Below are 13,739 nucleotides of genomic sequence, written 5' to 3'. Positions count from 1 at the left end.
CCATACAGTGTGCTTCACAGCACACAAGCTGGATATGTAGAATGAGATAATAAAAGCATAGACGGATCTTTGGGGACACTAATATTTAAGTAGTGATCCAATGAAGAGGGCAGTAGAGCTGGTAAGAGGCTATGAAGTAATAATGTTTTAATTAGTTTTTTCTGCTTACTGTGACCAAAAGACTTGACAAGAACAATTCAAGTAGGAAAAATTTATTTTGGGGCTCGTGGTTTCAAAATTCTCAGTCCATAGATAGCTGGCTCCATTCCTCAGGGCTTGAGGTGAGGCAGAACATATGGCACCAGTATGTAGTGGAGGAAAGCAGGTCAAGACATGGCCACCCAGAAGCAGAGAGAAAGAGCTCTGCTCAACAAAGACAAAAATCTATACCAAATAATCACCTCCTGCAGCCACATCCTATTAGTCTGTTGTTACCACCTAGTTAATTAATCCCTTCTAGGGAATTAACACACTGACTAGGTTAAGGCTCTCATAACCCTATCATTTCACCTCTAAGCCTTCTTTCATTGTCTCACATGAGCTTTTGGGGAACACCTAATATCTAAACTATAACAAATAGGAAGTAACATTAAATTGAGCCAGGTGTGGTGGCACATGCTTTAATCCCAGGAATTTGGGATACTGAGGCAGGAGGATCACAAGTTCAAAGCCAGCCTCAGCAATTTAGCAAGACACTCTCTCAAAATAAAAACAGGGGTTGGCGGGTGGGTGGGGAATGGGGAGGGATGTGGCTCAGTGGTTAAGTACCCCTAGGTTCAATCTCTGGTTCCCCCCCCCCCCTCAAAAAAAAGTTGAAGAATGTGTACTGTCTTAGAAGCACAGGCAGGAAGAGCAAAATAGAGCTGGGTTAGTAGTACCAATATGACAGGGAGGAGGTGGTTTACGTTGGATAAAGGTCCAAGGGCTTTTGCATTTGAAGGTCAGTTATGACTTTTCCATAGTATTGCCGGTGAGTATTGATGGCAGAAGACAGATTTCCAGGGATTGGAGAGTAAAAGAGATTATAGATTATGAAAATTCATCAAGGTAATATTTTTAAAATTTTGCATGCTATTAAATCTAACTATACATAATTGGGCATTCATGTTATTAAGATATGCTTGACTAGATAAATTAATAGTTTGAGCCAGGTTGTAAGACACACTCAATTTACCTAATAAGACAAATGCTTTTAATGACTACAGCATATGAAATACTACCTGTTATCACAGGAAGAAACAATTGGAGAAAATAACAACATTGTGAACCATTAAAAATAACCATTTGCTGATAGGTTTTGATTTGTAGGGATTGATGTCCCTCACACTTAGCAGAAGCTATATGGCTTCAGCATACAGCTCTAGCACTGCCATTAATGAGTGCAAGTTATTTTATAAGCTAGGGTGAGATTAGTGGTGTTAGCCAGAGTTTTCCATGGAAGCATCTATAGTATATAGAAATAAAAAACATTGTTAAGCCACTCCTTAGATCTACTGAGTCAGAATCTTCCAAAGTGGGACTTGAGTATGTGAATTAGATTGAAACTGTAAGGGAACACCCTCATTTGGTATGTGTATGTATATATAATTTCCTTAATTGTACCACAGATCTTTTTTCTAACATGCACAAAAGTAGAAATTGCATGAACCCCAACATCAATAAAAAAATACATTTTTTTCTAGTTAGATCCTGTTCCCCACATTTTATTTTCTTTTAAGAAAATCAGACATCCCATTTTTTTCCCCATAATTACTTCTCTGACTGATAAGGATGTGGGGGCAGTTCGTTGTGAACTGCTAAATCTTCCAGGCTTGGATATCTGTTGTGGACTTTGATCTGTGTGATCATCCACCATTCAGGCTCACTTCCCACAGGAAAGCTATACCTTTAGGAGAGCAAGGGACTTGGATATGTGAAATATGTTATGCTCCTCACATCTGACCTCACTGGTCAAGGAAACAAACGTTCTCATCGCATGGTTAACTGCAGGTTAACTCAGGATGGCCTGATGACACAAGCTTCATTTATTGCAGAGGAACTTAAGTTTTAGAGAGGGTATGTGATTTGCCAGAAGTTCCGGAATGATCTTGTAGCATTTTAAAGTTCAGGGCTTTGGGAAAAAAAAAATGTTGCAGCCACCAGAAGCATCCTCATGTTGGCTGCATGCAATATGGAGCCTTGGTTTGTGTGCCCATAAATCACACCTCTATTCAGAATTCCATCTCTGGTTTTATTTAGCAGCTCTCACCCCAAAGCACTATTGCAGGTATTGTTTCCAGCATCTGCTTTAGGTCTGGAAACAGTCACTTGGAACCATGTGGAAAATCAAATTACAATATCAAGCACAAAATCTTGTTTATTTTTATGCACTGTTAAAAAAAATCAAAGAGTGTCATAAAAACAACCACAATAAGAGAAAAATATCATAACTTATTTCACTGGAAATTAAATTCTTATTAATTATGAAAGATTAAAGCCCCTTTAAAATTGTCTGAACCTATAAGTTGGAGAAAAAGTTTGAGGCATTTGGATAATGAAGACCCAATTATAAGCAATCCTAGTTCAGGATAGTAGAGAATCCCGTCTATGTCACTACCTGCAAGTATTGTTGATTTTGACTAGGGTGATGAATATGCCACTTTTATTTAAGATACCTTGCTAAAATGTCCTTATTTAATTTTCTAAAATATATATCTGGCATTTTTTTAAAAAGCTCTATATCCAGTTCGCCCTTTTGAAGATGAAAGGCATTTTGTGTAGCATTAAAAATATCAGCTTTATAATGTTTTAATGAAAAAGAAATTATCTCTTCTGATGATCTGACATTAAATTTCTAGAGAGCAAAAATATGAACAAAGCCATATCTTATGAAATACTAAAATCATTCAGGCCAAAAAATCAGATTTTAAAAAAATCTTAATTCAATACATTAAAAAAGAACAATATGAGATCATTTTCTCTACTGTAATAGTCTTTGCATGCAAAAGAAATTAATACCAAGATATAAAATCCTTGGTAACTAATCCTTAAGGATATGTTAGTCAAATACTTCTCCAGAACTACTGTGCATCACATAATTTCATTTCATAAGCATCCCCTCCCCCCAAAAAAGGGGATAGTGTCGCAGCTGTTACACCAGAGAACATGAAATAGGAAGGTCACAAAGATTATACTGTGCCCAGATTCAGCTATTATTATGGCTTAAGTTAAGAACAGACTGTTTGGCTTAATGATCAGGCATGTTGTGTCTTTTCAAAGCTTGGCAGCTCAATGTAATTAGTATACTAATAGGATTCGAGTTTGATGCAGCATGATTCTGGAGCTTAATAGCAGTTGTCATACACCATTTAAACGAGAGCTTTGGCATCATTTATTGTTTATCATCTTCATGTAAATATCATTTTGGCCTCCCTTGTCACTATACTCTTAAAAACTTTCCAGAAACAACTTTTAAGCTCTCTATCATTACATCGACTGGCTAAGCTCATCTCCAATAGTAAAGGGCCTGATAGATTCATGGAGTCACTCAATCTCAGCATTGTTGCAAGAGTTGAGGTGGGATGAATTAAACAAACTGAGACTTGGTCCTCTCATAGACACACAAGCCATGCACTCACCGGGTTTGACTGCAAGTTCTCCAGTTGACCTGGGAAGTTGCTGTATGCCATTGTCTGCCCAAATGAAAAGTATCAATGTGCCCACTCTGTGTGAAATGAGTCGACCTTTTTACAGTCAGTAGATTGAGAAGAGTTAATGCTGAGCCCGAGCTGGCCTAGTCTCATCCCCTGAAAGGATGTGGGAAATGTTCTACTCCCAGCCATAAGGAACCCACTGGAGAATGCCTAGGCCACTCCCCACATTGGCAAAATTCAGCCCTGAGCACATTATGTGGCAATTTCCTAACATTATACACACAAAAACTCCCAAATGCCTTCAGAAGCTACTGCCTGAAGTCTTCCTTTTTCAAACTCCTAACTATCAGAAAGACTTGAGTATGTCTGGTGGTAGGAGTGGTTATTGGACCCCATGCCTTGAGCATGCTAAGCCTGTGCTCTGCCACTGATCCCTACATGCCCTGCCCAATTCTCTGGATTGTGTGTCAGATGTAGTTCTCTCTTGGAAATTCTGACACCGTACTAAACTCAGTGCTGCACTTTTGAGGAAGCATAGCCACACTCTCCAAGGCCATAATCCCTGAATTCATTGAGAATGCTTAGGTCTATGCTTATTAGTGTAGGCCTTCAGCTCTCCTTGAGATCCTCAGAGGGGAAGAGGGCTATACCCCCAAGTAGGTGCATGCTACTGTTGGAAACCCTGACTTTTCTCCTTGACTCTCTGCAGAAGTAAATGACTAAATTATTTCATATAGCATATTCAGTTGCTTTCTTTCACATTTTTCCTTCCTTTTTCTTGATAGAGGAAGGAATACTATGTGATAGCTTAACTTCTTTTAGACAGTGTGTCTAGAGTTATATTTTGGCAATAAAGGAAAACATGTTGGTAGGCTTTTATTTTGGAGAAATGTTATTTACTGTCAACTTATCATTTTTAGTGAAAAATAGTGATTCATTTAATCAATTAACATTATGAGTAGCTACAGCCATAGATATGTGGCATATATTAGAATGCCCATCATATATGGGGTTCCATGTAAGATATTGCTTTTATCCTATGGATTATGGAAGATAAGGGTGCATAAAGTATGGGCTGGCCTCCAAGTACAGATAGCAGAAATAGTCCAGAATTAGGATAAAGCATGTACAGATAGGATAACATGCGGTGGTTGTAGTGAATTTTTGTTCACCTTTTTAACCAAACAGTGGAATACACACCAACAGTTGAGAGGGAAAGGCAGGGAGTAAGGTTACTCTATCCCCCAGTTCTCCAATATATTTCCCTGGTACATTTTGGTTTTATAATACATTTCCATGGATCTTCAGTATATAAAAACTTACACTAATACTTAAGGTGAATAAAATGTAAGTTGGATTTTTTTTAATATTCTTGGGCTGGCTAATAGGTAGTTATGGGACAATGTTTGCTACTATTACTTTCTTCCAACAAAACCAATATGGAAGGATATTTTGCAGCCATGACTTAACCAGTATTTCTTAACTTTTAATGTCAGCACAAAGTATGTGGCTATCTGAAACTCTAGCCAGCCATTCAAGGCCCTGTACAAGATAATAGACTAAGGGAATTGAAGATGCCAATGACATGTGACAATGTGTATTGTCCTGAGTGGACAAGGGAGTCAAGGGTCCTGTAAATACAGTTCAATGCTTCATGTTTTGCTATTACAGTACCTGTTTCTTGTTTTCCATTTCCTATTGAAGGAGACATAGTTGAGGACAGGCTAGCAGGTAGAGTGGCCATAGTAGGAAATATAAACTATAGAGATTATCCCCAAGGGAGAGGTCCAGATTGTCCCTCAGTTGTGTTACAGCATTGATTTAACTTCTCTGCAAAGAAAAAGATAATAGTACCAGAGGAGATGCCCCAGGCATGGTAAGGAATTGTTCAGCTCATTTTCTAGTATGTTGTAAATGAAAGCGGTTTGTCAAGGAAAAGGTAAGTTAGATTTTTATCCTAGAGGTCAAGGTCAGAGAATAGACTAAGGTAATTGGGTCAAGTTACATGACCTAGGTAGAAGTCACAAAACCAAGCTGAGGGTCCAGTCTGGACATGGTTTGGAATTATCAGGGGTGGGGAAAGCCATGCTCCCTGGGCAGTCAGTCCTCTTCAAGGTCACTTCTTTTTCTTTATTCCCACATGAAATCACTTATGTTACTGAAAATCAATTTTAACCCTTTTGGGGACACCTGTGCTTTTGTGTCGCCCAATTCTAAAGGCATATAATTGTTGAACATAGAAATTAATGGCATCTATGCTTTGTCTAAAATGCAAAAGCATTTTAAGACATGTACATTTTTAAAATGTGATGTTTATGTGATTAAAGGACTTGTGTCTAATCTACTATTTGGTACTCAGACACTTAGGAAAATTTTTGGTCAAATTAAATGGGGTATTTGTAGTATTTAAAGAATTATCTTTAAACATAACTTGTGCATGCTGTTCTAAAATCTGTTTAAGACATATGGTTATAAATAATAAATTAGTATTTATTTTAGCAGAACCACTTAGGAATTAATTAAGTCTAATATTCCAAGTGCCATAACTGACATTTTGATATCAATAATGAGTTTATAATATCTCCAAATCCATAAAATGTTCTTTACGTCCATGAGCGAAGACCTCAGAATTGGTCATCTTTAGTTCAAAGTGTATAGTCAGAAGTCTAAGCTCATTAACCAAGTGGGGAGCAGGTGTGATACAATATATTTGAAAAGTATGTTGTTTTTCTTTTTTTTTTTTTTCTTTTTGACACTCAGTGACAAATTTGGGGGAAAATTTCTTAATGTGTGGGAAGATTTTTCAAATGCACACATAACTATAGCACACGGTGACTTCTTTCTGATTCAATTTCATAAATTGCTACATGAAGAAGCACCCTCTAGTAGATAATACTCAGAAATCAGCACTTAATATGGCAGTAATGGTTATTGCTGTCATTCTTTACATCTTTAAAAATAATTAAGCATTACTGCACAGGCATTATAAAGTTCCCCTATCACCATTAAGAGGATATTTGAGGTTTGATGTAATTTAGCAAATTACATTATACAGTAGTTAAGGTTTTTATGCAGTGAAGTAAAATGCGTAGTAGTTAAGCACACTTACCATATAATGCATTGTACAGAGTTACATGTTCCAGCTGCCGCCAGCTTTGTTCCAGTGTCATTATTGCTTTGCAGGCTGACGTTCCTCAGGGAGTGATTCGAGTGCAAGCTCCCCGTCTTTCGAAAGTTTCCATGGCAATACAGCTAACGGAAGAGCTAAAAGCCAGTGATGTACTTGCCAGGTTTCTCAGCCAAGAAAGGTAGAGGCCTGTTTTAATTATTCTATGGGATAACTCACTTGTCTTCCCTCTTCCCTTTTTCATTAACTATAAAGTAGTGTGCATAGCTTAAAATTTTTGTCTTCCCAGCAGAGGAGAACAGACCTGACAGTTCGACTGTTGGAATGAGTTTAGTTCAACTTGAGCCTCTTTCAAGCAGGAGGCCTGACGGTTCCTTCACTGTGCCTGGCAAGGGAGTCACTCAGTAGTAGCCTTTCTTGAATATGTTGATGAGAGGTTAATTACTGTTCCTAGGCTGTTAGGAAAATTACTAATTAGGATACAGTGGTATTAAAATAAAAGATGCAACTTTTTCTATGAAATATAATGAATACAAAAGAAATGTTCCAATTTAAAAACAGCATGAAGAATTGAGCACAGAGAAGCAGTCCCTTGAGTCTGCAGTCAGTAGGGAAGAATAAATCTTCCTCATTAGGGGCAGCCAAGCCCTTCACTTCCATTTGGGGGCCAAGAGTCCATTGAAAGCCATTGGTCTCCCTCTTACTGTCATAGTGGAGTTGATTTCCAATTTATCTTAAATTTTTTTTAGACATCATAAAAGCTGTATTGGGTTTTCAATCTTTAGCTTTTAAATTCTTATCTAGAGTCATGTTTTAATACCAGCCTCCCATTCCTATTTTTTTGAGATAAACTAAAATCTTTAAAAAGAAAGGAGATCCAAGGTCATTGGCACCTCAGATGACAATAACCCATTTTGATCTTTCATGAAACATAATCACCTTATTCTAGCGTAGGGGACTTTGGTCAGATTTTCTGCCAAAAGCTTCTCCAATTTTAATATAATATCTCAAGTATTTAATATGCTTCTACTCTGTTTAAGGCCCTTTGCTAGGGGTTGAGAGGGATAAAACTTATTTTAAAGTACCTTCCCTGGGAGTTTATAAATTGGGAGAAGGGATGAATCTCTACAGCTAACAGATGGTGGTGAAATGGGAAAGAGGCTTATTAGTATTATCTCAGGTTTTAGTAAACCAGCATGAACTTCCCCTGCAGTAACACTGTGAAGTAAGTACTATTGTTCCTTCTGTTTTACTGATCAGTAAATAGATTGTAGGTCATGTATTTCCCATAGGTAGTGGGGCTGGCCCTCTTCCTGTGGTTTCTATCCTCAAAGGCAGTCCCTTTGCCACTTTCCACATTGGCTGGAAGGTCTGGGAGTAGATGGAATTTTGTGGGATTAAGTTTTGTGGGGGTAGTAGAATTTCTTAGAGTCGAGTGTGGAAGCAATTGAAATTTCTCAGATCTTTACTCCCTAAAGGGAGCTTCCTCTCTACCCTCTCCCTTGACTTCGTAGATACCAACTTTTACCCTTCTTCCCTCAAGAGATGGAGTCCCCTCCCCTCCTAGAACAGCTTCCTACAGATCTGCCTAACTTCAGACATGAATGGCTCTTTCAGGCTACACACAGTTCATTTACATGGCATTTACTTTCTGGACACAAGTGCCCAATTTATTCATTATTTCCTTCTACTTGCTAATAATATAAGATACAAATTCTACAACATACTCAACTGTGACTTTTACATTTAGGGCATAGCATGAATCATTAGTCAGTATATTGTTATAGAAAGCACCGGCTTTGTGATAATTGCCCTCTCTGCATATTTGGATTTTCTGCTGGTGGTGCTGTTATTAAATAAGCATTTTCTATTCTGTGGAGTTGGGTCCCTAATTCTTTCTGGTAAGATTCTTTCCATTGATTTCTCTTTCCCCGTAATCCTTTGGCCCTTTCCTTATTCTTGGGGATGTAGAGACAACCAATCAATCTGGATTCAAAATGCTCACTATTCATGCTTCACTCTAGGCTAGTTTTTATAATTTTAAATCTCATTTTGTAAGAGTGGACACAACAGGACTTATGTTATAGTCTTGTAATGATCACCTGTCTGTCTGGGCCACATAGTAATGGAAGTCCTCTGTTTTCTTCTGAAAATATGAATAGCGAGCATTTGAATCCAGATTGATTGGTTGTCTCCACATTTTCTTCTACCTCATGCCTGTACTTCTGGTTTTATTCTACATGTGTTGGGGTATTCTTATACCCTTATACCCTTTCATCCCTACTTTCTCTGCTGAAGCCAATCAACACATGAATCAACAACAACAAAACAATAAATTGCACATTTGCCAGTCGGGATTTATGCCATCTTATTAATGATGAATTTGTTGATGAGCATTATGTGAAAACTTTTGTAGACTGAAAAAGTCCATTTCACATTTTTATCAAGTGGAACAAAAATATAGATACACAAAAATCAATTGGAGCAAATATAGCATTGTTTTTTCATAGTGGGAGTGAGTTTTCATACTCAGTTGATGGGGTTACATAGTACAAGTATTTAACTTTAAAAAAAATGTACTCTTGGTTGGAAACTGACTACGCATTAGGATCTGATGTGGCAGGCGGATAGAGAAGACTAGGTAGCCAGATGAGCCATTAAATGCCTGGTTAGGAAATCTGCTCTGTGCCCTATTTCTCCTAATGGCTTTTACTTCTCATTTCCAGAGTCTCTCTCTTCATGATCTTATATCTGCAGTTCACAAATATGTTCATGCATCACAGTGACCTATAGAGCATGTAAAAAGCAGATTCTTAAATTTCATCCTAAGAACTTCTAGAGCTTTGAGTCTGAGTTTTTACATGTTTCTCAAGTAATTCTTTTACAGAAAGTTTTGAAAAAAGAATCACTGAATTTTACCAATTTTTGTTTTATCCTAATGATTTGTTGTATTTTCAGACTTTGCAAAAAAAATAACAATTGTATATATTTATGGGGTGCCATACCTTGCATTAATACATGTACTATCCAAATTGGGGCAAACATGTCTCTCTCCTCAAATATTGACCACCTCTTTATGGCGAAGGGTTTGTTCTTTGAAAAGTATAAATGCAACTTTCCTGATAAAGTTACACCTTCCTGATGGCTGTTTGCTTCTATGATTTGGGAGTATATGTACCTCCCACATTGGACTGGCTGTTAGAGAACTATGAATCATTCTTTGCATTCATCTTGTACAACTGGAGTTGTCAGCACAACAGCCTCGTGACAAAAACTTATCCAGTAAGTTCAATGTGAAAACAGAGATGGAAACTTGGCCTCTATGCAAGACAGATAATATAACATTTTAGCTGCCATTCAAATTAATATGATTAACTTTTCCTTTTAACTTTATAAATTTAGATGCTGATTTATTATTTTGCCTTCAGATGTATGATTCCATTTGTTTATTTTAATTTACAGGTGTGACATTTTTATTACCTATTCGGCACATTTAACAGATGGGAAAATACAAATGTGTAGATAATTACGGTGTGTCTGAGTTATGAATTTTCCATACCAGCCAGAATTCCCCAAGCATGTTAAAGTGATTTACTTGCAAGCTGTTTGATGATACAACTAATCAGTTTGTTTTGTCCCTAAATAGTGGGGTTGCCCAGACTCTCAAGAAAGGGGAAGTTTTTTTGTATGAAATTGGAGGAAATATTGGTAAGCACATTTTTTTCTCTTCGCATTCCATATGCTGATCTGACATTGCCAGTGGTTATTTATATCTTTGAAGGAAAATAAAAGGAAGTTGTCAGTAAAATATATTATGCTTTTCGATAGTTGCTGAATAGTATGGATTTGTTTAATGGTCTGGACTTTTTCCTCCAGGCTCTAGTTGAGCTTCTTCTGTACAAATGCCCCTACATTCAACCTCAGCAAAGGCAAGTTCCTTAGAACAGGAAAACCTTCTAGAATGGACAGTGATGAGTTTTTCCAAATTGCTTTCATTTTTATACCTTTATAATAAAGGAAGGAGTTGAGCTTACTTAAAACCAAGATAATAGTTTTACTAAAAAATCTAGTACTATGCCATAATAAAAGTAGGAAATCAACGTGGACAAAAATTACTGTCTTATATACTCACTAGTAATTTAGCAAATAGAAAAATAAACAAGTCATTTATCCTATTTTATAATTATCAGTGAGTCTTATTATTATTTTAGTACTGGGGATTGAACCCAGGGGCACTTAAGTACTGAACCACATTCTCAGCCCTTTTAATCATTTATTTAGAGACAGGGTCTTGTTGAGTTGCTTTGGGCCTCACTAAATTGCTGAGGCAGACTTTGAACTTTGTGATTCTCCTGCCTCAGTCTCCCGAGCCGCTGGAATTACAGGCATTCACTACTATGCCTGGCTCTCATTTCTTCTTTAAAACAAACTTTTCCTTGACTCTGAAAACTGATAAACATTTCATTTTTAATGTCATCCTTAATTGAAAATAATTTGAAGTTTTATACAATATTTTCTGGAACTTAAATGTTAGTTGAATACTGGATATGTGAAGGCTCATTCTTAACATTTAAATAAACCACAGGTCCACTAGAGAACTGCAAATGTTAAATCTGCTAGTAAAGATTAGTATTAATACATTTGATTTCACTATTAGATGATTCTAAAATTGTTATTAAAAAATTTACTCTTTTAGTTGTACACAATACCTTTATTTTACTTATTTATTTTTATGTGGTGCTGAGGATCGAACCCAGGCCTTGCCCTTGCTAGGCAAGTGATCTACCACTGAGCCTCAGCCCTAAAATTATTGTTCTTAATAAAGGTGAATATGAATTTAAGGAACTGTTTAAAAGCCTACAGTACAAAGTATTTTGATTCCTCGTTTAATTGGAAACCTACTTATTTAGGGAAAGACTGCCAACTTGGTTTTTCCAGTATTTTGCCTCTTTGTTTAAGTATTAATATGTATTACAAAATAGAAAAATAAACCTAAGTCATTTATCCTATTTGCTAAATTGCTAGTGAGTACAAATGTGCCTGATGAGAATGGGAAAGGAAGAAGTATTTAGAAATCTAAGACTTCAGATCCATTGAGTTTCAGTTCAAAACTGCACCCCATCCTCCCACTGTGCTCAACTGGTACCACCTCTCCAACAGGGGAACGCCGTCTTGATGATGACACTTATATGAAGGACTTGTATCAGCTCAATCCAAATGCCGAGTGGGTCATCAAGTCAAAGCCACTGTAGAAGACTGAAGCTGCTGATCCACTACCTCTACAATCATGCTTGCTGGGATCAAGACTATATATAAGTGAAATGTCAGGGCTCTTAATAGTCAACTGTACCCACCTATTAAGACGTGACACCCTCAAGCCTTAAAAAGTTAGATTTGTGCTGCTGCCAGAATGATGCTAATTGTTACTAGAAACAAGTACCACTGGAAAAGAGAGGGGCTTACTTAGTTTCTGGGCTTTTTCATATGCTCTGAAATGCATCCAGATGTGACTGGTTTTTAGTATGAATGTCTCTACCTGCTCACTTTTTTTCCCCTAAAATCATATATTCTGCAATATATGCTTTCTCACCTTTTGTAGCTCCTTGCATCTGCCTTCCCTCAATGAGGTTTGATATTTTTTAACAACAACAATAAAAAGATAAATAGCAGGTATAGCAAGTTGTGAAGACAACACATGTTGAAACAGACCTTATTCAACAGTATTCCTGGCACTATAGAACATTAGTATGCATGTCTGAGTCATTTGCCCAAACAATACCATCCTGCTTGTTTCTGCTGCATTCAGTGATTTGTGAGGTTTTTTTTTTTTTCCTGATATGTGCAAAACTATTTCCAGGATCAAGAAGATAGAAGTATTTAATGGTTTGATAATAATTGGCAGTTTCTAACAGTTCTAAGAATAAATAAAACATACCCATGTGGAATAACTGAATTACTGATAACTAGAGAGTAAAAGCCAAATCACTTCATGTTTGCTGTACCCTTCCAACTGAAACGCAAGAAGTCATAGCTGGCTTTACCTATTGTTGTATTAGCACTATAAATATGCATGATAGTATAATCCGATAGTGGTTGGAGAATGTATTCTTAAAGTGGGATTTTTTTTCCTCCTGAATAAGTCTAGTGGAAGAGTTATTCTTCTGGCTGTGACAGTCATGTGAATGAGCTTTTGTTTGTGTACTTATTTTAAATAATCAGTAAATCTATTAAAATGTAGAAAGTTCCCAGGGATTTTAGTGCACAAGCCACACTGTGACAATAGATGAGCCTCCGTACTGTAAATAAGAGAAATGAAGGAAAAGAGAAATGTTAAATATTTTATGATGTTAGAGTGTACTAAATAAAAGGTGATGTAAACACTGCACCAACTGTGTTCATGATACTTTTAGTAGTACTTTAGGACAAATTACATTTTCGGAAGCTATTGATGTCACTAATTAGGAGGGAAAATTGTTAGTGAGAACAGGCATAAATTTGTAGCATATTGCAAGAGCAGCCTGTGGATATAATCACTTGAGTAACTTTGTGGTGATTTGTGCCATTGCTTTTTTATTTAAAGAAATTTTTATAATTAAATGCATTTTTCTAAGTTATTGTCTCTTGGAATTATTACCTTTAACCCTATGTGCCTTTTAAGCTGACAAATGAACTATTTTTGTTATTAAAAAGTCACATCTACTCATTGCTCCTGTGTAATTTTTAAATTTGGAAGATGGGGGATATAAACTTATCTCCTTCCTTGGATTTTTTTTTCCCTTCTGCAAATTGCTTTACTTTCAAAATACTGTTGTTTGACACTACAAATTTCTCAGCAAAATGTTTTAATAGTTTAAATGTGTTAAGTGCTTCTTATTTACTATTTTAAAGGTCCACTTGAGTAAAATAAGTAAATGGTGTTCTACAGCATACGGAAACTGATTTTCATTCCATTTACTACCCAACCAGGGGGAGCAGGTTTT

The 13,739-nt window shown here is 36.6% G+C and overlaps 1 protein-coding gene across 5 annotated transcripts in view; it reads left to right on the top strand.

The window, feature by feature from the left end:
• Arhgap18 (Rho GTPase activating protein 18) overlaps nucleotides 1-13,369 on the top strand; it is a 176,045-nt gene extending 162,676 nt beyond the window's left edge. For 4 of the 5 annotated variants that reach the window (XM_048798170.1, XM_015501120.2, XM_048798177.1 and 1 more), the window contains exons 13-15: nucleotides 6,816-6,940; nucleotides 10,406-10,467; nucleotides 11,920-13,369. In XM_048798170.1, coding sequence (XP_048654127.1) covers nucleotides 6,816-6,940; nucleotides 10,406-10,467; nucleotides 11,920-12,011 — 279 coding nt within the window. In that variant the 3' untranslated portion in view covers nucleotides 12,012-13,369. Of the gene's footprint in view, nucleotides 1-6,815; nucleotides 6,941-10,405; nucleotides 10,468-11,784; nucleotides 11,869-11,919 lie in introns of those variants that run through there. The other variant, XM_048798172.1, reaches the window with a different exon arrangement.
• The last annotated feature ends 370 nt before the right edge of the window (nucleotides 13,370-13,739 follow it).

The sequence above is a fragment of the Marmota marmota genome, unplaced genomic scaffold (assembly GCF_001458135.2).
Source record: "Marmota marmota marmota unplaced genomic scaffold, marMar, whole genome shotgun sequence".
Classification (NCBI taxonomy): domain Eukaryota; kingdom Metazoa; phylum Chordata; class Mammalia; order Rodentia; family Sciuridae; genus Marmota; species Marmota marmota.
This window is presented reverse-complemented; position numbering and strand designations above follow the sequence as displayed.